Source organism: Enhydra lutris, unplaced genomic scaffold, assembly GCF_002288905.1.
Source record: "Enhydra lutris kenyoni isolate GAN:26980312 unplaced genomic scaffold, ASM228890v2 scaffoldscaffold19, whole genome shotgun sequence".
Classification (NCBI taxonomy): domain Eukaryota; kingdom Metazoa; phylum Chordata; class Mammalia; order Carnivora; family Mustelidae; genus Enhydra; species Enhydra lutris.
In genome coordinates, this window is record NW_019154103.1 from 5,378,718 (window position 1) to 5,400,149 (window position 21,432).

Below are 21,432 nucleotides of genomic sequence, written 5' to 3' on the forward strand. Positions count from 1 at the left end.
TAGTTTTCTGACATCATAGTTCTTGAGGGCAAAGTGGGGTTGCCTACCTCACAGAGTTGTGAGGAGTAAATAATACTGTGTATGTAAAAGGCCTAATATAGTGCCTGGCACATAGTAAACAGTGAACTGTGGATATTATTATCAACTGTGGAACTACTAGGTGACTGAATTCTGTTTGATGGCCCTAATTGGGATGGGAGTAGGGAGGTAGGATAGCAAACTGAGAAGCTGTGGAAAAAACAAAAATATTTCAACAACTGCCCATAAATTTAGAAAAGTTGGAGGTGGGCAAGTGTTTAAATAACTAAAATTTCCTATGTTTATATACAAATCCTTATCTATACATGTATAGATAAGCATATAGAGTTCCTCTGAAAGAATGGGGAATAATGGTTACCTCCTGGGAGGACTTGTGCTGGGAAGAGCAGCTGGGGAAAGATTTTTTAAAATTTTGCCACGTGTCTATATTATGTAGTAAAAATTCACAATTCGTTTTTAAATTAAATGCTAATACTTTAAAATCTCTCCTAAGTTTTGCTAAATTTGGAACAGTGAAATTGAGAATGTTTGCATTCAGCTTTTACTGTCAGAGCCCTGATACCGCCCCCTGGCGTCTGGTACTCACCACTACATCTACTCCCTGCAGCCGCGGCTGGGCTCTTTGGGAACGTGTTCTTTTCTCCAATACTCATCAGGGTACAACTATAAGTAGTTAATGGATTAACGAAACTATTAGCTACTCAGACACTCCATTGCTTTAATAGTCGAAAAAAGCATTGGGAAGGATGACATTACCTCACTCCTCATCCTTGCTGGGCAACTGAAACACTGCATTATTTAAATTACAATATATGCATCCATCATCCTTACTTTTTTTTTTTTCATTTTAACTTGATAGTTATCACAACAAAAAGGACTTTTCTCCTTTCTCAATTGTATCTCGAGTGCACATCACCTTAGAAATTACATTTCTACTAATTCATCCTTTGTTACAGTAATTCTCTTCTTTGCATATGTTGAAATGGAAGTTATTGCTCCACATAGAAAATTTCCTTGTGTGCTTTTATTTGGGTAAAAGGTTCCAAACTCTCAAAATTTTTAGTTGTCCTCTAGAATATTTACAGTCATGCTGTACATTTTTTAAAGTAATATTTTTTTATTATTTTAAAATCTATGTGTTCTCATTGTAAACATATTTGGGAAAATATAGTAAAATATATTAATAAAACAAGAGCACACCATAAACCCACTATCGTCAAATAACTGCTGTTACCATTTCTATCTCTTTCCAGCTTTTCTGGTGCCTATAGGTTTTTACACACAGTTTTTGAACTGAATTTTGAAGTGGCTAAGGTATAGATCTCCACTATGATATATAGACGTTAGAAGTCCGTCCTGGTTAAATAATGCAAAGATATTCTTAGTAGAAACTACTGCATTATTAGGAACTGCACGGCATTTTTGGATATAAGAGCAGAAGGTCATTCGGAACATACCCACTAATTCAGAGTTCGTATCAGAGACCGTTCTGTGAACGGTCTATTTGTATTCCGTTATGAAACTGCTCGATATATTGCCCACAGATCACACTTTATAGACCGAAGTTCTTGGAGGACACAATCTCATTCAGTAACCTTGTATCCTGGCCTTTGACACATATTTGTGCATGAATAGAATTCTTAGGTGTCTTAAGTGGGTAACTGTGCAAGACCCCGGCAAGAGAGAAATAAATCAGGGTCGGGACCCCTCTAAGCGGCGGGAGGGGGGCGGGGGCGGAGAATGGGAGGGACCCTGCACAGGTAAGGTAGAAACCTGAGCGAGGGGCAACCTCATTATTACTTTTTCTTATTTTACTTGCCTTTTGTGTTCACCGATTTGAGATAACAGTCTCGATCATCTCTGCAGGGCAAGTTCCCAACTAACCTCCGGCCTCAATAAAAAAAAAGTCGGGGAGGCGTGTTTCCCAAGCGAGGCCCGCGTTGGCCGCGCCAAGGCTGGGGAAACCCACCCCGCACGCAGGCACGGTATAAAGAGCCCGGCCGCGACAGTGGGGCAGCTCCAAGCTACGGGCAGGGTATACTCCCCTCGTCGGTCCACATCCGTGCCTAGCAACCATCTGGACACCTCGAAGATGGCACCCGTTGGGGGCAAAAAGGCCAAGAGGGTGAGTCTGCGGGGCACCCGAGGGCGTTCTCCATCCCAGCGGGCGCTCTCAGTCTCGGCCCACCGGCCCCACACCCCAGCCTCAGGAAGCTCAGAGGGGTCCTCGGAGCCCGGCTGTGACCAGAAGGTGCCCTCAGAACTTCTCGGCAGGCTCCCAAGGTGCCTCTGAGCTCCCCCCAACTCCCTTGCCCATATCCCGAGCGCTCCCTAGATCTACGTGACCGCGGACTCGAGGACACCCCCGGAACTCCACGACTCCCAACATCTTGAGTCCAGCACCCCAACACCACAGCACTCCCCCAGAAGGGCGGCTCCTAGACCCAAACACACGACTTTCCTTCCCTACAGCGGTGGGAGTAGGGGGTTCCTTAGGGCGCGCCCTGGCCATCCCGCGTCTGTGCCCGCACGGCCGGCCGTGCGCGCCCTTCTGCGCCGTCCGCGGGCCGGCCAGGGAGGCGCGCGGCCCGGGGTCCGACAGTTTCCTGCCCGCGCCCGGACGGGTGCAGCGGAGTCCCGGGGTCGCCTCCCTGCCCGGTTCTTGCGTGCAGGCGTCCCAGTCCCGCCACAGCTCCAAGGCTCACGCGTCGGTTGGGCCATGGTAAGTTTTTAACCCCAGCTTGGCTTCTGCGATCACAACAAAATGTACCATTCATGCCTCGGAAAACAAAACAAAACAAAACAAAAACGGATAGAGAGGCTCTAAGATACTGGGTAAGGGCTGTTAATAAGATTTAAAAACCAAAAACCTAGCAACTCCAACACCTGATTAATGACAATCCTCTCTCTTTCCTAGCTGGGATGAATGTCCAGACTGTCGGCCTTCATCTAGATTGGGAGGTGGAAGGAGGATAGATGCATGGCGCAGACAGATGGAGCGACTTCAGGGCTATGGTTGGGCTGGTGGGAAAAGAGGCAAGGGAGGAGGAAATATACTTGACCCTGGGGTATCAAAGTGCCCCCTCACCCGGCTGACAGAAGCCCCCAGGGAGACAGCCGGGGATCAAGGACAACCGTAAGGACTCCTTACCAACAGAATAAGAAGACTAGCTTTCACCATTTTAAGAATGTGTGCCTAAGTATTCATTTGAGGCTTTACAATTAAACCTTTTAATTCTTCTGTACATATTTCTTCAACGGTAACATTCTTCCACCATATTCTTCAAAATACTTTAATGTGTTCTGGGGTGCTCGGGTGGCTGAGTCCCTGAAGCTTCCCGCTTTTGATCTTGGCTCAGGCCATGACCTCAGGATTATGAGATTAAACCCCATATGGGGCTCTGCATTGGATGAGGAACTTGCTTGGGATTCTTTCTTTCCTTTTCCCTCTGCCCCTCCCTGCTCATGCTCCTTCTAAATAGATAGATGACCGAGAGATGGATAGATACATTTAAAAATCTTTTTAAAAAAATCAAAATAAAAGATAAAATTTTTAAATTCTTTGATGTGTTCTGAAAGACCCTCACCCCCAGCACATGTATACACATATTTTCATTATGTGAGCATTCTGATTGTTTGCCTTATAGTCATGAATTTATAAATATATGTACTTTCTGATAATTCTAAGGAAATCATTCTTTTCAAGAATATGATAACCAAAGTACTAAAAATAGAAAATTGTTTTCAAAACTCAAGTAACTCCTTTCTATAATTTTAGGGCATCCTAGAACGTTTAAACTCTGGAGAAGTTGTGATTGGAGATGGAGGGTTTGTCTTCGCACTGGAGAAGAGGGGCTACGTGAAAGCAGGCCCCTGGACCCCAGAGGCTGCTGTGGAACACCCTGAAGCAGGTTGGTGCATAGCTCTATTCTAAGTTCTCATAAAAGAGCACTGCAATGACTAGTCTAGGAGCATACCATCAAACAGATCCATTTATGGTACATTTCCCAACATTTATTATTGCCTGCTGGGCATTGTGCTAGGTATGTAAGGACAGACTCACACATTAAATGACCACAGTGGTCCTCCTTGTTGCTATCACCTATATCCACCTCTTGGTTCCTGCCCTTCCCTTTAGGTGAGTCTAGAAGCTGGCTCACTGCCTTCCTCTTTGCTCCTCCCTCCCTTATCTCTCTGGGTGACCTTGATATCCCTGCAGATGGTCTATCTAGGACTCTTCCTGTCAGTGCCTTGATCTCCTCCTCATCTCCAACTCTATTTTTCCTCCATCCTTCACCTCAGCAACACACTCCTAGACCTTGCCATCACCACTGTCTACTCCTGAAATCTCAATTACAAAGACCCCACTCTGACAACCACCTTCTATCTTTTCTGTCACTCTAATTCTCCCACTCCTCAACCTCATCAATATTTTCAGTCCTTCATCCCTTCCATGTTAGCATTTCTAATCCATTCTCACCCCATGTGTTCATCATCCATCCTTACCTACAGTAACAATCACTTCTTGTAGATATGCTCTCCTCCACTGTATATTTGCCAACTTGTTAAATCCATTGTATACTCGTCCCATCCTATTTAAATTGAACTGTCTACCTACCTTGCACCTATACCCACACAGCCTATTCTCACTTCACTTTTTTGACCACAAATCTTTTATGGTAAAGTGCCAAGAGGGGTTCTGAGATGGCACATGAGGGAGATAATGCTGTCTTACAAGGGTTTTATCAGCCAAAACCAAGTGGGAAGCATTACCCTTTAAAGGGAGAAATGGGCCACTTCTGCAGGCCCAGAGGGTCCAAGGGGGATCTAGGTTTTTGAGGTTCATAAGTGACTCCACCTATATGTCTTCATCCCAATCTCAGGGACCCGTATCTTCCTAATCAGGCCCTGACTTTGGCAATAGAAGGCTTGCCTGGTTGAGAATTTACCCTCTCTGACTTTCTGCTCCCTGTATAATTTAGTCCGGGGCCAGATCCTCAGCGTTTTCTGCTCTCTAGCTACAAAAGGTGAGCTTCTTGTTATGCCACCCTTCATACTTGGCTTTAATTTGGTGATGAATCACCCTTAACCTTTCACTGTCTTTCTCTAGTATGTTAGTTGTACCCAACAATAGCCATCTGATTCTAAAGTCCTTATAATTACTACTGCCTCTGAACCTCTCAACCATCTGAGCTACTGCACCTGCTAGTACATTCTCTTCTAAGGACATCTCATTCCAGCTCACCACACATGAGTTTTGAAACAACTGTACCCCTAGAGCATGCTGGGGACTCTAACACCCATCACGAGGTAGGGGCTCATTGCCAGTCAGCCAGAAGTGGAGATTTGTGCTCAGGAGTCTTTTTTTGTTTGTTTGTTTGCTTAAAGATTTTTATTTATTTGACAGAGATCACAAGTAGGCAGAGAGGCGGGCAGAGAGAGGGGGGTAAGCAGTGAGCACCACTGAGCAGGGAGCCCGAAATGGGTCTCGATCCCAGGACCCTGGGATCATGACCTGAGCCAAAGGCGGAGGCTTTAACCTACTGAGCCACCCAGACACCCTGTGCTCAGGAGTTTTAATGGGAAGTGCATTTACACTGTGATGCAGTTGTTAAAGACAACAACTTGGCCAGTCCCTCAGGAAGCTCTGGATTTGGATAGGCCCTTCAGAGTAGTCCCAAATTGAGGCAAGGGAGCTGGACCTTTGCTCTCTCCCTACTAAGAGACCAAGCATTGCATCCAAACTACCAACTCTCCCCTCTCCCAGGAGAGGGTTTAGCCCTTAGCAAGGAAGCTCCCTTTGGCCAAGGGTACTTCTAGAGACGTCTCAGCCAACAGCCATCAGTAGCCAACACTGAAAGAAGCTGACTTAGAGGAAACTGGAGGAAGTTCTTATGAATATTACCCAAGTTGAAGAGCCGTCTTTAATGTTTATTAGAGAGTTAAGAGTAAAGAGTGTATTTCAGTGAACTCAGTGATAAAGGACAGAAACTAACAAAGCCTATAAAGTGACAGTACAGCTTTAAGGTTAAGCAAACAGATTCTGGATCCAGACTAACTGAATGAATGAATAATTGAATGAAATTCTGACAGCCACTAGGCTGTGTGGCCATGGGGAAATTACTCAGCTTCTCTGGGACCTAGTTTCCTCTTCTATAAAACTGAGATAATATTGACATCTACCTCATAAGATAGTTATGAGATTTAAATAAGTTATATGTAAAGTCGTTAAAATACTGCCTGATAATGTGAAACACTACAAGTCTATTATTAAATCCATTGTTTCTTCTCTTGATAGTGTCTTGGTTGTAATGTATCTATTTCTGCTGAAGAAGTATAGAAATTTTGTGTTCAAATCACACTAGCTCTGAATTGTATTCAAAGTAAAAGAGCTACAGTCATACCATGAATATACACAACTTTTATATTTCCAAATAAAAGGAGAAATAATACTGTGTTCTGCCCTAAAAGAAGGAAAGAAAGAAAGAGGAAGGGAGGAAAGAAGGAAGGAAGGAAGAAAAGGAGGAAGGGAGGGGGCAGTCAGGCAGTTGTGGAGGGAGGAAGGAAAGGAAAAGAGAATTCAGTAGGCTTGGGAAGCTAAAACAACAGTAGTCTTCAAATTTTCATTGCACCAGCAGTTTATTAAAAATGATAGATTCCCAGCCTTCACTTAGAGATTTGGATTCATTAGGTCTGTGAGTGGGTCAAGGAACCTACAAATTTATAACTGTCCCCAGGTGATAGCAAGGTGAACCACACTTTGAGAAGTGTTGCATTAAAGGGCTTTAAGGAACACAATAGAATAATTAACATCCAAGAATGAGAATTTAAAATATATCTGTGGTTTGTTTCTTAAGGTCTGCTTGCTGGGTTAAGTTCAGTGAAATATTTCTCGGGTGAAACTGCTATTAACAATAAGGTACTTTGGTGGAAACTCCGCCATGTAAATAAAATAAGACTGTGCTTTAAACACAAGCTTCAATCTTACAAGTCACCTTTTTTTAAAGTTATACGTTCGAGGAGTTCAAGAGAAACTTCTCGTATTGATACTGACTTTGACTTTCTTAATACAGAAACAGCACATTTATCTCTTGGCCATCTGTTTCTTGAGTATTTGGGGCTCATTTAAGTGGACTAATGTCCTACTAAAGTCTATGCCAAAAATTGCAGTTCTTGCACCCAGTGGAATCAGCATAGAATTCAGCAAAGAATTCAGGCTTGCTGAATCTGGAGGGGCTTGGGGAATCTGAATTCTTATTAATTGCCCCCAGGTGAGTCTCAGTTGGGTCACACTTTGAGAAGCACTGCAGCTTTAAGAAGCACCGTAGAATAACCAGATCGATTAAGAGCAAGGAGTTGGGCCACTGCCCTCTGGGAAAATCTAATAAAAGGGTGTAAAATGCAGTGTAAAATATACATATGCTCAATTTGCACACCATTCCAGGGCTTTTTAACACAGTCCCTGGAAATCCACCCAAGGACCAGCTGGATGGAATTCCTGTTTAGAATCCATTTCCTCCTAGTGTACAAGGACCTCATCGATAGGCCCTTCACCCCGCTCCAGCCACAGCAGCTCTGTGTTTGATCCATGAACAGGGACTCCGAATAAAATGTCTTTCATTGATTCTGCTGCTAATTAAAACAAGTCTGAAGCTTCCACATTAGGCACACTTTTAAGTTCCCTCTCAGAAGTAGAGATTCCATGCTTAGAAACCCATTTTCTGAAATTCAGAAGCTTTCTGGCCTCTCTGAATTTTTCCTTTAAAAACCACACTGAGCTTCCTATGTGCTCTGCACTCCACTAGGCCCCTGGAATGCAAACGTGCCAGACTAAAGGGCTAGGAACTCCACTGTCCTAAAAATTTCCTAGCCTCTAATGTAGTCACTCCCAGATCTTTGGCTTTGAAAAGCCAATGAAATTTCAAATAGATTCAGGGGCTGATACAGGATTGCTGATTCCTTACTTTAGTTAATTTTCCTGATGAAAATGAACACCTGCTAAGTCTCACTAGCATTTTATAAAAAGAGCATTTTCCCAGTCACTCAGAATGGCGGTTCTCAATAAAATGTAAGCTAAGAATCAGTTTCCAACTAAATTAAAATATCTGTGGATTGGACCCCAGCATCCATTATTTTTAAAAAGCTTACAGGGTATCTAATGGGCAATCAGAGTTTAGGACCACTATTTTAGAGCAAAGGTTAATTCCTTAAATTGAATATAATTGGTTATATGGGGGGAGATACCCCATCATATTTTCTTTTGCCAGTGAAAGCTTTGCCATTTGGCATTTATCCATGGACCTATGCTTAGGACCCTTCCTCCAATTCTTATTCCACTCAATTACCAGAATTATCTTTCAAATACACTGAGCTAATCACATCATTCATATTTTTACAAAGTACTGGTGTTTCCCAATACCTGTGGTCTGAAGCCTAGGCTCCTTGGGATGATGTGTTAGGCCATTTGTACTCTGCAGGCCCAGTACCCCCTCTCCACCTACATCTCCTACTAATTCTCTGGTACATCCTCAACTTCAGCTGCTGACACTACCTGCTGCACCCCCAATGCCAAACCTATTGCTGCCTCCTCCTTTTTGTTCAGGTCCTCTGTAGGGAATCTTTTCTCCACCTCTGCCCAGCAGAAACGTTAAATGATTCCTCCTCTGTGGGAGCGCCCTCTTCCTTTCACCCCACATCCGTGGTAGAAATAATCTCTCCTTCATAACAAGAGCCCCCAGATCTGCTTCTCGTTTGCTCTCAGGATGTGCAATGCCAAGCAAAGAATGTAAGCAGATATTTTCATTAGCTGTTTATCTGGTAGCCTTTTGCAAGCATCATGGGTTATAAACTGATAGTCATGAATAACCTTCCTCAATCAATCTCCCAGTTCGCCAGCTTCATCGAGAGTTCCTCAGAGCTGGATCTAATGTCATGCAAACCTTCACCTTTTATGCAAGTGAAGACAAGCTGGAGAACAGGGGAAACTATGTTGCAGAGAAAATATCTGTGAGTAAAGCCATACCTGGCATTCTTAGACGGGCACAGTAGACATACATGTGATCATCAAAGTTCTCATAGAGAAAAATGTTGAGTTTTTAGATAATACAGAAATGGGATATGTGTAATACAGGATTGCTGATTTCTTACTTTGTGCATTAATTCTTCTGACAAAAATAAACACCTGCTATATCTCACTAGCATTTTATAAAAAGAACATTTTCCCAGTCACTCAGAATATAGTTTTTAGATAATACAGATATGAGATATGTGTGAATAACTCTTTTAGGTTTTAGGTGGAGTCCCCAAAATTGACAGAAAGGCATTTAATGAAGCATATCAAAGAAGAGGTAGTTAATGATTAATGATTCTCCCAGTCATCCTAAGTTGCTGAGTGGGTATCCTGACAAATTCTTACATCCTTACAGTTTTTTAATGTGGGGCAATGTAGGGAAAGGTCAAAGACATAAGGAAGGGCACAGTGATCCTGGAACTTTCCTGACTCAGCTATAATCAACTGTATCATGTTGGGCAAACCATTTACCTACACCATCAAAGTGACAATTTCTCAATCCCTATAATGAAAAAGAAGCTTTTTGTTCATTTGTTTTTTAAGTGGGCTCCATGCCTACCATGAAACCCAATACAGGGCTTGAACTCACAACCATCAGATTGAGACCTGAGCTGAGATCAGGAGTCAGAGGTTTCACTGACTGAGCTCTAAAAGGCAGCCTAAAAGACCAAGTTCTAAAATAGCATGAGTCTGTGTGAGCCACAGCACTGGGGTTTATTGAAGACAAGTGTCAATTTTTAATGTCTAAGTAATTAGAAAATACCTTGCAATACATGCATCCGTTAATTAAGAAAATACATAACGAGGGACGCCTGGGTGGCTCAGTGGGTTAAGCCACTGCCTTCGGCTCAGGTCATGATCCTGGGGTCCTGGGATCGAGTCCCGCATCGGGCTCCTTGCTCGGCAGGGAGCCTGCTTCCTCCTCTCTCTCTGCCTGTCTCTCTGCCTGCTTGTGTGTACTCTCTCTCTGACAAATAAATAAAATCTTTAAAAAAAAAAAAAAAAGAAAATACATAACGATAAAAAGTCATGAATTCTGTAGTCATCTTTTTTTTTTAAAGATTTTATTTATTTACTTGACAGAGAGAGAGAGACCACAAGTAGGCAGAGAGGCAGGCAGAGAGGCAGGCAGAGAGAGAGGGAAGAAGGCTCCCCACTGAGCAGAAAGCCCGATGAGGGGCTTGATACCAGGACCCTGAGATCATGATCTGAGCTGAAGGCAGAGGCTTTAACCCACTGAACCACCCAGGTGCCCCAATTTTGTAGTCATCTTAATTACATTTTATTCTCATTGATCTTGAGAGCAAATAATCATCATCATCACCACTATCTGCTAAGTATTCTTCTAAGTGCCACTTAGACACTGGAAGATACCAGATCCTTTTATGTAAAGATTTTTATCCTCTCACAGAGCTTTTGTATGTAATATCCTAGATACCATCATTAGATTTATTGTTTTCATTACTATTGGTGGTGTTGTTACTGCAAATTGCTCAGCTTGGTAAATTGAACTATTCTATCACTATCATCTTCTAGAACTCTCCATGGTAACATCCAACTGAGATGTGGACATTTGAATAATAATTTGGTTTCAATTCTGCATGAAAATGTAGATACATCCTATTTCACTCATTTTAGGGGCAGAAAGTCAATGAAGCTGCTTGTGATATTGCCCGGCAAGTGGCTGATGAGGGAGACGCTTTGGTGGCAGGAGGCGTGAGTCAAACGCCTTCGTACCTCAGCTGCAAGAGTGAAACGGAAGTTAAAAAAGTATTTCAGCAACAGTTAGAGGTCTTTTTGAAGAAGAATGTGGACTTCTTGATTGCTGAGGTAAACAAATATATGATCAAAGATGAGACATCGCAGCTCATGTATTTTCTCTACCTTGTGCTTTCCTGAGGAACATGTGGGATAGTTGCCAATCATGGTTAGTAAATACTTAGTTTTTAAATCTTTTTTCCAGTTTAGGGCTTCTACTGAATTTGATTCAGTTAATCTAATGAAGTGTTCTTCAAACCTTTTGACTGCACTTCACAGTAATTACCCTTCTATTCCATTTAAAAAAATGCTAATGGGTCACAACTCAAAGTTTGAAGACTAGTCATTTAGTGATAATTATTACACAGTAAAATAAGTTTTCTAATCGTTCAGAAGGAACGAGATAAAAAGTACCTTAATTTGATCTTATTTCAGTATTTCGAGCATGTTGAAGAGGCTGTGTGGGCAGTGGAAGCCTTGAAGACATCTGGGAAACCCGTGGCAGCAACCATGTGCATCGGCCCAGAGGGGGATTTGCACGGCGTGAGCCCCGGCGAGTGTGCGGTGCGCCTGGTTAAAGCAGGTGATGATGGATTTTGACCAGTTTGCAATTAGTGAGTCTTTGAAAACTACGTACAAATACAGGCCCACCTACGAATCATTATATACTTGTTTTGTTAAAAGGAAAGCCATTAATGTGCTTTCCTGGAAGTACTGATAATATCACGATTGACTCCTAAGGAGAAAAAAAGTAAAATTAAAAAAAAACATACACACATACCAGTGTTCTGAAAGGGGCAACTAGACCAAGGTATAACACCTAGAAACAGGAAGAATTTCAGTAATTCAAAAGGAGCATGAGGAAAAAAGTGCATTTTATTTTAACCCTAACTTGAGGTGTTTTTTTTTTTTTAAGATTTTATTTATTTATTTGAGAGAGAGGCAGTGAGAGAGAGCATGAGCGAGGAGAAGGTCAGAGGGAGAAGCAGACTCCCCGTGGAGCTGGGAGCCCGATGCGGGACTCGATCCCAGAACTCCGGGATCATGACCTGAGCCAAAAGCAGTCGTCCAACCAACTGAGCCACCCAGGCGTCCCCTAACTTGAGGTTTTAGGACAGTAACTTGTAAGTCAGTTTGCCTTCTGTACAGAATTTTCCCCCTTTTCATAAATTCTTGATATACTTTGCTTTTTGTAATTGGTATAATAAGTTAAAAAAATTTTTGGTATGGGGCGCCTGGGTGGCTCAGTGGGTTAAGTCTCTGCCTTGGCTCAGGTCATGATCCCAGGGTTCTAGGATCAAGCCCCGCATCAGGCTCTCTGTTCAGCGGGGAGCCTGCTTCCTCCTTTCTCTCTGCCTACCTCTCTGCCTACTTGTGATTTCTGTCTGTCAAATAAATAAATAAAATCTTTAAAAAAAATTTTTTTGGTATGAAATGGGGGCCATGTAATTTTTTTAAGTAATTTCCATTTGTTTTTTTTTAAGATTTTATTTATTTATTTGATAGAGAGAGATCACAAGTAGGCAAAGAGGCAGGCAGAGAGAGAAGAGGAAGCAGGCTCCCTGCCAAGCAGAGAGCCCTATGAGGGACTCGATCCCAGGACCCTGAAATCATGACCTGAGCTGAAGGCAGAGGCTTAACCCACTGAGCCACCCAGGTGCCCAAGTAATTTCCATTCTTAACACTGGGTTTCATTTCAATAAGGGAAAACTCACAGATTGTTTTCAAAGCTGCCTCATTTTTAATGCAAGGAGTTGCTCTATGTCAGTGAAGAGCCCAGCTCATTCTGTGGAATGGGGAGATTTTGACTGGCTATGTTTGATTTCTGACTTTTATCCAACTCCTGATATTTCATGAAAGTCACTTCATACTTGTCATTAACAATAACAATTAGATTTAGGAATGAAACTAAATAATCTTAACTTTTTACCGGAAATATAAATATGGGGGGAGGGGAAGAAGCAAGTTATCTTGTTTCAAAAAGACCAGAGAAGGCTTTCATCACCCCGTTGATAACTGGCAGAGATTCTTGGCCTGCATCTAATTCTTCCCTGACCATTCCATTCAAGGTAGGAGGCCACAGTGTTTGACGTCAGTGTACCCTATTTATATTCTTTGTAGCACTTGCCATTTGCCTTATTTGTTTATCTCTTTAATGTCTGACTCACGAAACTGTAAGATCAAAGAGGGCAGAGACTATGTTTGGCTCATTGCTGAGCAGCCCCATGCCTAGCACAGCACTGGGCACAAGTGAACATGCCCTCCTCTCAGCAAACGAACTCTTTCTACTTATACCACACATTTGGGATATCCTTGGTTGACATTTTCTAATCTGTGAGAACATTAGTAGGGTTCTGTAGTGAAATACATTTAGAAAATGCTGTATTAGGGGCCCCGGGGTGGCACAGTCCCTTAAGCATCCAACTGTTGGTTTTGGCTCAGGTCGTGATCTCAGGGTTGTAAGATGGGAGTCCCCATGTCAGTCTGAGATTCTCTCTCCTTCTCCTTCTGCTCCTCCTGCTCATGTGGTCTCTCTCTCTCTCAAATAAATAAATCTTTAAAAATAAAAGAGGGGGGGGGAGGTGGGTGAGTCTGGTGATGGGTATTGAGGAGGGCATGATTGCATGGATCACTGGGTGTTACACGCAAACAGTGAATCATGGAACACAACATCAAAAACTAATGATGTACTGTGTGTTGACTAATATAACACAATAAAAAATAAAAAATAAGAGAGAAAATGCTGTATTAAACCAATTAACAGAGTTTCTCAGGGCCTTACTGCTCACTTAGGCTGCACACATACTAAAATTGGAACAATACACAGAATTTCTGAGTCTTTGATATGTTTATATATACTGGTAGTCTCCAAGAAAGGGACAAATTAAATAGCTACTTTCTAAATCGATCTCAGAGCCTACTCTCATGGAGCAAACCTTTGGAAGCCCTGTGCTAAATTATGAAATCCTTGATGTCAGGGACTATGTCCTATGTTTTTATTTCTCTACAGCCCCTTAGAAGGACTTCTAATAATGAGTTTCTGGAAAAAGGTGGGACAACCAAGTGTGCATAAATGACACTTCCATTTTAATAGATTCTTCAAAACACCTTTCACGGAGAGCCCTTGCTGCCTATTAGCAATCATCCCCACCCGAACCTAAGACAGGTTTGCAAGGAAGCAAGAACCAAAGGCTGTATTTACAATTCACTATTCCAAATAAAAGCTCCCCAATTAAGGGAGGAGAGCTGAGCCTACCTGTCTGATGAACCCCTAAAGCTAAACTGTTCTTCCCACTTGCAGGAGCGTCCATCGTTGGCGTGAACTGCCATTTTGACCCCACAATCAGTTTACAAACGGTGAAGCTCATGAAAGAAGGCTTGGAGGCTGCCCGACTAAAAGCCCACCTGATGAGTCAGCCGTTGGCCTACCACACTCCTGACTGCAACAAACAGGGATTTATCGACCTACCAGAATTCCCCTTTGGTAAGACAGACATTTTATAAATCATCTCAGTGTCTTGATGTTGGACAGATTTCCCTAACTGTAGCCATAGAGCTTTCTCATAGTAAACAAATGGCAGCATGTCTCATCTCTTGCCCCCAGCTTCCCTCCCTACAGACAGCTCCTTGATTTACTGGATCACAGCAGAAGGAAAAGATAGAACCAGCAGGCAAAAAAGACCTCTAAACCTTTTACCTGTAGTTTGGTAAAAAACGATGCCCTTCCAGGTGAGATTGGCAGAGATAGTGGCCCTGGTCCAGCTCGGTTGCCAAATCATATAACCTTAGCAAAACCCATTAGTTCTTCTAGACCTTAGTTTCCTCACCAGAAAAATTAGAAGGACAGACCAATTTATGTCTAAGACACTTTTCTCCTGTTCTGAATGTTGCTCAGATACTATAGAGTTTTGGGGGAAGGAGACAATACCATCACAGGATCACTACGTAACAAATCTGAACAAAGAGACCAAGCAGATGAAGCGAGGGCAGACTTGCAGTCTGGGAAAAGGGAGAAAGCATGTTTGGGAAGTATGGGTCTACCTGAAAATCAAAGAAGAGAGGTCACCCGGGCCAGAGCCCGGCCAGTCTGTTCCATTCTAAGGTCCTATAGTCCTAAGGTACTATATTTTATAGGGACTCTCAGAAAAGTAAGATATTACAAAATAATCCATGCAGAAGAACAATGGAGGAATGGCAAGTCCCCTGTGTTTTTGCCATAGAACAAATTATTGCAAAAATTAGTACTTTTAGATAATAAATAGTTATTATATCTCAGAGCTGCTATGGGTCATGAATTTGGGAGCAGCCTAGCTGGAGAGTTTTTGCTCAGGGTCCCTTAAAGGGTTGCAGTCCAGATATTGGTCAGGTCTGCAGTCATCTGAAGGCCTAAAGGGAGCTAGGGAATCTACTTCCAAGCTCCCTTAATTGGCTATCGGGAACAGATGTTCACTTCTTGTGGTCTCTTGTGGAGGCCTCAGTACTTTAGCTTATGGGCCTTTCCACTGTGATGCTTGAGTGTCCTCACAACACGGTAGCCATTCTAAGAGATTAAGAGAAACTGAGGCAGAAACCATGGTGCCTTGTATAACCCAGCCTCAGAAGTCACTAATGATCCCTTCTGACACATTCTATTGGTCTCTGAGACCAACCTGATATAATACGAGAGGGGACTACACAAGAGTGAGAACATCAAAGGGAACAGTTCGTTGGGAACCATCTGAAGGTTGGCTACCACAACATTTAAGGCTGGATGTGTAGACACAAATTACCTAATGGTTTTTGAAAGTTGAGAAATAGGTCTTGACAACTTATTTAATTCAGCCGTTGAAAATTACAAGCATATTATGGCTGTTTATTTTGAGTAGTTTTTTAAATGAAGAATTCACTCCATTTATTATAGGACTGGAGCCCAGAGTTGCAACCAGATGGGATATACAAAAATATGCCAGAGAGGCCTACAACCTGGGGGTCAGGTACATTGGTGGGTGCTGTGGATTTGAGCCCTACCACATCCGGGCGATTGCAGAGGAGCTGGCCCCAGAAAGGGGATTTTTGCCACCAGCTTCGGAAAAGCATGGCAGCTGGGGAAGTGGTTTGGACATGCACACCAAACCGTGGATTAGAGCAAGGTAAGAACTTTTCAACTGTATCTGCCAAACCAAACTCATTTCCATTGTGAGTATGTCTAAGTGAGGTGAGAGCAAAGAATATAGCTAATTTGCTGCATAATGATACTTAGTTATCCCCCTTAAATTGTTTCACAGAAATGTTTACAGAGTAACCTTATATAGTGATTTCTGGAGAAGGCTTTAAAATTTAACATATAAATAATGCAGGTTGCAATGAAATGCGATTTCATGCTCCAGGATAGTACCATGCCGCGGAACTTCAACAACTCTGAATTAACTGGTTGTTAAGATTTAAGTTAAATGTAACAAATATTAACTAAGTGCCTGTTCTGTGCCAAGCACAACTCTTAGAGCTGGGAAGACAGCGGTGAGTAAGACAGGTCTCTGCCCTCAGTGTTTACACTCCAGTGAGGAAGATGAACAATAAACAGATTTTACATCAGGCAACATGCAGAGCACTGGGAAAATAAATGAAGAGCCGCCTAGAGATTCACATAATCTACTGGGGAAAACTGTTAAGAAAGTCAGTGGATTATACCGTAGTAACTGCTTTGGTAGAGGCAGAGATTTAAAAAGTAGTAAGAGAAGAGAATGGCTCTCTCTGCCTAACAGAAAGACGTTCTAGAAGAAGGGATATGGGGGCTGTGTTTTGATGGGCTAACTAGCCACGAGATAAAGCAGGGGGTGAAGGAAGGATGACTACCCATGCAGAGGGAGTGGTTGCACTCTGTTCAGCTGACAGTGACTCTATCCAACTCTATCAGACCCTGCTGTGGACGCTGATGTAGCAAGAACAAGGCACGACCCTGTCCCCAAAGCGTTAACAGTCTAGTGGGCAGAGAGAGAAACAGGGAAGTTCAAACTGGAAGAGTAAGCTCAAGTACGAAGACATGCACGGGTGCTGTGGGGTCTGAGCTAATGCTTACGGGGCAGAAGGCAAAGGAGGGTTAGTGAAGACTTTCTAAGAGAGCAGTTGCCTGAGCTGAATTCTGATGGATGAGTCAAGACTGCCGGACAAGGCAAGAGCCTGTACAAAAGCACCAAGAGGTGGAAAGAGATGGTCTACTGAGACACCGGAAGTGTGGGAATATCAGAGACAGAATTTGATAGAAGACACACCTCAGGACCAGGAGGCAGAATTTTATTTGTTCTCATGAGCTGTGTATGACCTTAGCACACTGGAGGATATCAAGGGGTCCAAGGCTAGGTTCTCAAATATCAATGGACATGAAACAGGGAAAGCTGCAAGGGAGGCCTTTGCCAGAACCGTATCAGATGTGATGAGGTCTGAACTAGGAGACAGTGAAATAGAGAGGAGGAGGAGGCTGGATTCGTGGAGTGAGATGTGCAGAAGTGATACTGGGTTTGAGAAGAGCAGCAGCTGTGAGCTCACCTGGTTTGTGAGGAAGAGTGCCAGAAAGTTAGGATGCGGAGTGTAGGATAGGAATGTCCCTATCCTAATTTCTTAGCTTTTGATCCCTATGCAAGTATTCTAAAAAATGATTTCAGGGGTGACTGGGTGGCACAGTTGGTTGAGCATCCAACACTTTTTTTATTATTATTTTTTTAAAAGATTTTATCGGGGCACCTGGGTGGCTCAGTGGGTTAAAGCCTCTGCCTTCGGCTCAGGTCATGATCCCAGTGTCCTGGGATCGAGCCCCACATCGGGCTCTCTGCTCAACAGGGAGCCTGCTTCCCCCCACCACCACCACCTGCCTCTCTGCCTACTTGTGATCTCTGTCTGTCAAATACATAAATAAAATCTTAAAAAAAAAAAAGATTTTATCTTTTTTAGAGAGAGAGAGAGGAAGCTCAGAGGGAGATGGAGAGGCTCCCCGCTGAGCAAGGAGGCCCACACAGGGCTTAATCCCAGGACCCTGGCATCATGACCTGAGCCAAAGGCAGACACCACCTACTGAGCCCCTCCCACTCTCTCTCTCTCTCCCTCTGAAACAAATACATGTATCTTTAAAAACAAATAAATAAAAGTTAAATTTTTTTAAAAGATTTTATTTATTTGACAGACAGATCACAAGTAGGCAGAGAGGGAGGCAGAGAGAGGAGGAAGCAGGCTCCCTGCCGAGCAGAGAGCCCGATACAGGGCTCGATCCCAGGACCCTGGGATCATGACCTGAGCCGAAGGCAGAGGTTTAACCCACTGAGCCATCCACCCCAAAAGTTAAATTTAAAAATGTTTTTTGAGGGATGTCTGGGTGGCTCAGTTAAGTGTTTGCCTTCGGCTCAAGTCATGATCCTGGGGTCCTGGGATGGAGTCCTGCATCATCAGGCTCCCTGTTCAGTGGGGAGCCTGCTTCTCCCTCTGCCTCAGCCACTCCCCCAGCTTGTGCACGTTCATGCTCTCGAGCTCTCTCTCTCCCAAAATAAATAAATAAAATATTCAAAACAAAAAAACAAAAACTTGTAGTCCAGATTAATAAATGTGTATTAGTGGACGCACTCTCAAGAGTCTGAAGCCAGCTCTGTGGAAGTATTCCTAGCTCAGTGACACACAGACACGGATACTCAGGAAGGAGTCCAATGTGGTGTGTTTTGTTCACCCAGGGCCAGGAAGGAATACTGGGAGAATCTTCGGATAGCCTCAGGCAGGCCATACAACCCTTCGATGTCGAAGCCCGACGCCTGGGGAGTGACCAAAGGAACGGCTGAGCTGATGCAGCAGAAAGAAGCCACAACTGAGCAACAGCTGAAAGAGCTCTTTGAAAAACAGAAATTTAAATCTGCCCAGTAGCCTCCATGGAAGCCATTTTTGGTGACTTCTATGTTTGGGCCACAGTTCCCAAAAATAAGGAAAAGATGGTTTAAAAATAATGCTTATGTTAATGCCAGGCTACGTATAAAATTGGTAGTAGCTAAACAAAACAGAACTACAAATAGCCCTGGATAATTTAAAAAGTATATTTTAGAAATTTACTTAGAAGCAAAGTGAGAAGTAAATCTTAAACAGGTTCCCTATCCCACACATAAGGTATTAAGGAAATCACTGTGGCCAGTGAAAAGTAACTCAGATATTCATTCGCACTTTAGTTAGTTTGCAGGCTAGTAAGGAGGATGAGATATGAGCTGACATGACAGTGACAGATAGAGTGCTATAGGGAAGTGACTTTCAAGTTCTTTTCAACATGACCCTTAGTAAGAAACAAAAGTTTAATAACCCAGTAAAACACATACCATACAAGCACTGAAATAAAATGTGTAATCCATTTTGGTATTTTCTATTCCATTCCTTTCCGTCCTATCTCACTGATAAAACATGCTGGCTGAGACCCTTCAAATGGATTTTATGACTTAATAGTTTGAAAAACACGGAACACTTCAGACACGAGGACTTTGCTATTTCTTTAAGTTTGTTCTTATAAAATCAGTCACACGAGACATCATCAGTATCAAAAGACCAGTACCGTCCTCTCAGCGTTCAAAAGTTGTTCTCCCTTCCCTGCTGACCCATTACAGACCAACGTGGAGGGGAAGGAAGGCATCAGTATCTAGGCTTTGTCCATCCTGCCTCAAACAGGATCCACTTAAATACTTTCATCAGGAAGGCTGAGGGATCGTGAGTTTGTGTTACCTTGGTAGCTTAAAAAAAAAAAAAAAGTGTAATTTAAAAAAAAATAGGGCTTCTCCAAACTCTGTCCAAGTTTCCTAGATTGAGAACTATGATATTTTTACCTGATAAACATCTACTCTCTATTGAAAGCTCAATCCCAAAGATGATACTGGCATAAACATGGCTACACTTAACATATGAAGAGTTCATTCTGCTTTCTACATATTCTTGGTTTAGCTGTTTCAAAATCGTAATTTCTTCAGCAATTTGTATTTGATTCTTATTTTCATTCCATAATTTGCTTAAGCTTTACATGAAATTTATGTGCCTCAGGTTACTCATCTCAACCTTCCTACTTCGCAAGTATTTGAGTTTCAAAGGTGAAGGCAGCAGTATTTAAGGGGAAAGAAATTTCTAGAATTTTCTTACCCAGGAAATTAGTAATCTACCCCTCATCTTCCAGTGCACAGAAATAGAGCCAAAACAGCACAGCTTTCAGAGGCCATGTGGCTGAGAGGCAATAAAAGGAAGGTAAATGCTATTTTTCTTTTACAAAGTTGCTACCTACCATATCTCACTCTCAAACCAGGCTCAATATTTCACATTTCATTCATAGATAATAGAAACTTTTATTCAACTTACTCTTCTATTACTATGTAATATGGATGCCCTTTTAATACCCTTTCAGAAGTTTATTGCCACAGAAAACATATCTTTCTACCATTCTCACATCCTCTGATTTAATCATTCTTATATCCTTCGATTTTAAATACTTCCCTCAAAAGGACCTATAGTGGATATGTTTGAATAGAAACTGTATGTCAACACTGTCTCCTAGTGGCAGATTTCCTATTTTGAAAAATTTTTTGAAATTCAACCCTTCCACCAAGTGCGTTTGTTTTATTTCCAGAAATCTTGTTCAATAAAAGGAAGGCTTGTTTAATACCTAGGAGTTTCTTCAAGTTAAACAGACATTTCTCACCAGTAAAGGTATTTTTATAGAATCAGCCAGAGGGACCCTAGAGATCAGGAGTCCAAACTCTCTCCCTTTTAAGGCTAAGATTCCTAAGGCAGGATGCCAAGTCAGAAGGGACTTTCTGCTGAGAAATATGGTTTTAGTTTGGATTGTTGGTTGGTAGAAGGACAATAGACCCAGCACATACAGTTCACAAAGCTAAGGAGTTCATCCTCCAGCCAGGATATAAAAATCTTGGCATTACTCAGAGTCATTGTAAACTCATTAAACACATGGTGTGCGGTTCTGGCCCCATACTTCTTTACACTGTAGCAAAGCACCTTTCAGAAGGGAAGCCATGGGAATACAGACCCACAATAGAGACAGAACTGGACAGAAAGGAACCAAAGCTTCAGTTTCCAACTTCTCCAGAGGGGGGCAGCAAGTCACCAGCAGGGAAGGCCGGAGGTGCTCTATTTTACTTTGACCTTAAGCTATTTCATCAGAATAAACTAACATCAAATGGCAGAAATATCTGTAGCCTTCCTTTCTGTTTTGATTAGCTTTTTCTTAAGATACATGGCTCTTTGAATCCCATCCAGGACTTCACACCCAACAAAGAAATTCTTATATGTGCCCATTTCCCCCAGAGATCTTCCTTTTTCTCAGCTTTGAGCACATAGCTTGGCTGAGAGCATGACACAGACTATTTTCCCAAACATCCTCCTGTCAGTAACAGCCCCTTGCCTAGTGTGGAGCCTCCTATGTGTTACCTGCCAGGTAGACAACACTAATTCTTACACAATAAAGGAGGGAAAAGTCGGTCTGAAGAGAGAAAAACAGAAGCTGCCTCCCAGCTGCTTCGGAAGTACCGTGTCCGACAGTTCGGCTAAATACGAGTTAGAGACAGCACGGC

The 21,432-nt window shown here is 42.6% G+C and overlaps 1 protein-coding gene across 2 annotated transcripts; it reads left to right on the forward strand.

The window, feature by feature from the left end:
* Positions 1-1,887: 1,887 nt before the first annotated feature.
* LOC111148342 (betaine--homocysteine S-methyltransferase) lies at positions 1,888-19,593 on the forward strand. Of its 2 annotated transcripts, none has more exons than XM_022504852.1 (8): positions 1,888-2,164; positions 3,818-3,950; positions 8,927-9,045; positions 10,748-10,939; positions 11,303-11,450; positions 14,169-14,351; positions 15,768-15,996; positions 18,559-19,593. In XM_022504852.1, exons 1-8 carry the CDS (start codon positions 2,132-2,134, stop codon positions 18,743-18,745), a joined length of 1,224 nt encoding a protein of 407 aa, XP_022360560.1. In that variant the 5' UTR covers positions 1,888-2,131; the 3' UTR covers positions 18,746-19,593. The 2 variants fall into 2 exon arrangements, with proteins under 2 accessions (XP_022360560.1, XP_022360561.1); XM_022504853.1 differs by having other exon boundaries at positions 2,132-2,164; positions 8,927-9,027; positions 18,559-19,587.
* Positions 19,594-21,432: the final 1,839 nt, after the last annotated feature.

Excerpts from the sequence above, each read along its gene's own strand:
- LOC111148342 (XM_022504852.1), top strand. The coding sequence starts at position 2,132 with ATGGCACCCGTTGGGGGCAAAAAGGCCAAGAGG. Across the intron at positions 3,951-8,926 it reads TGTGGAACACCCTGAAGCAG|TTCGCCAGCTTCATCGAGAG; the intron begins GTTGGTGCATAG and ends TCAATCTCCCAG. Across the intron at positions 10,940-11,302 it reads TGGACTTCTTGATTGCTGAG|TATTTCGAGCATGTTGAAGA; the intron begins GTAAACAAATAT and ends ATCTTATTTCAG.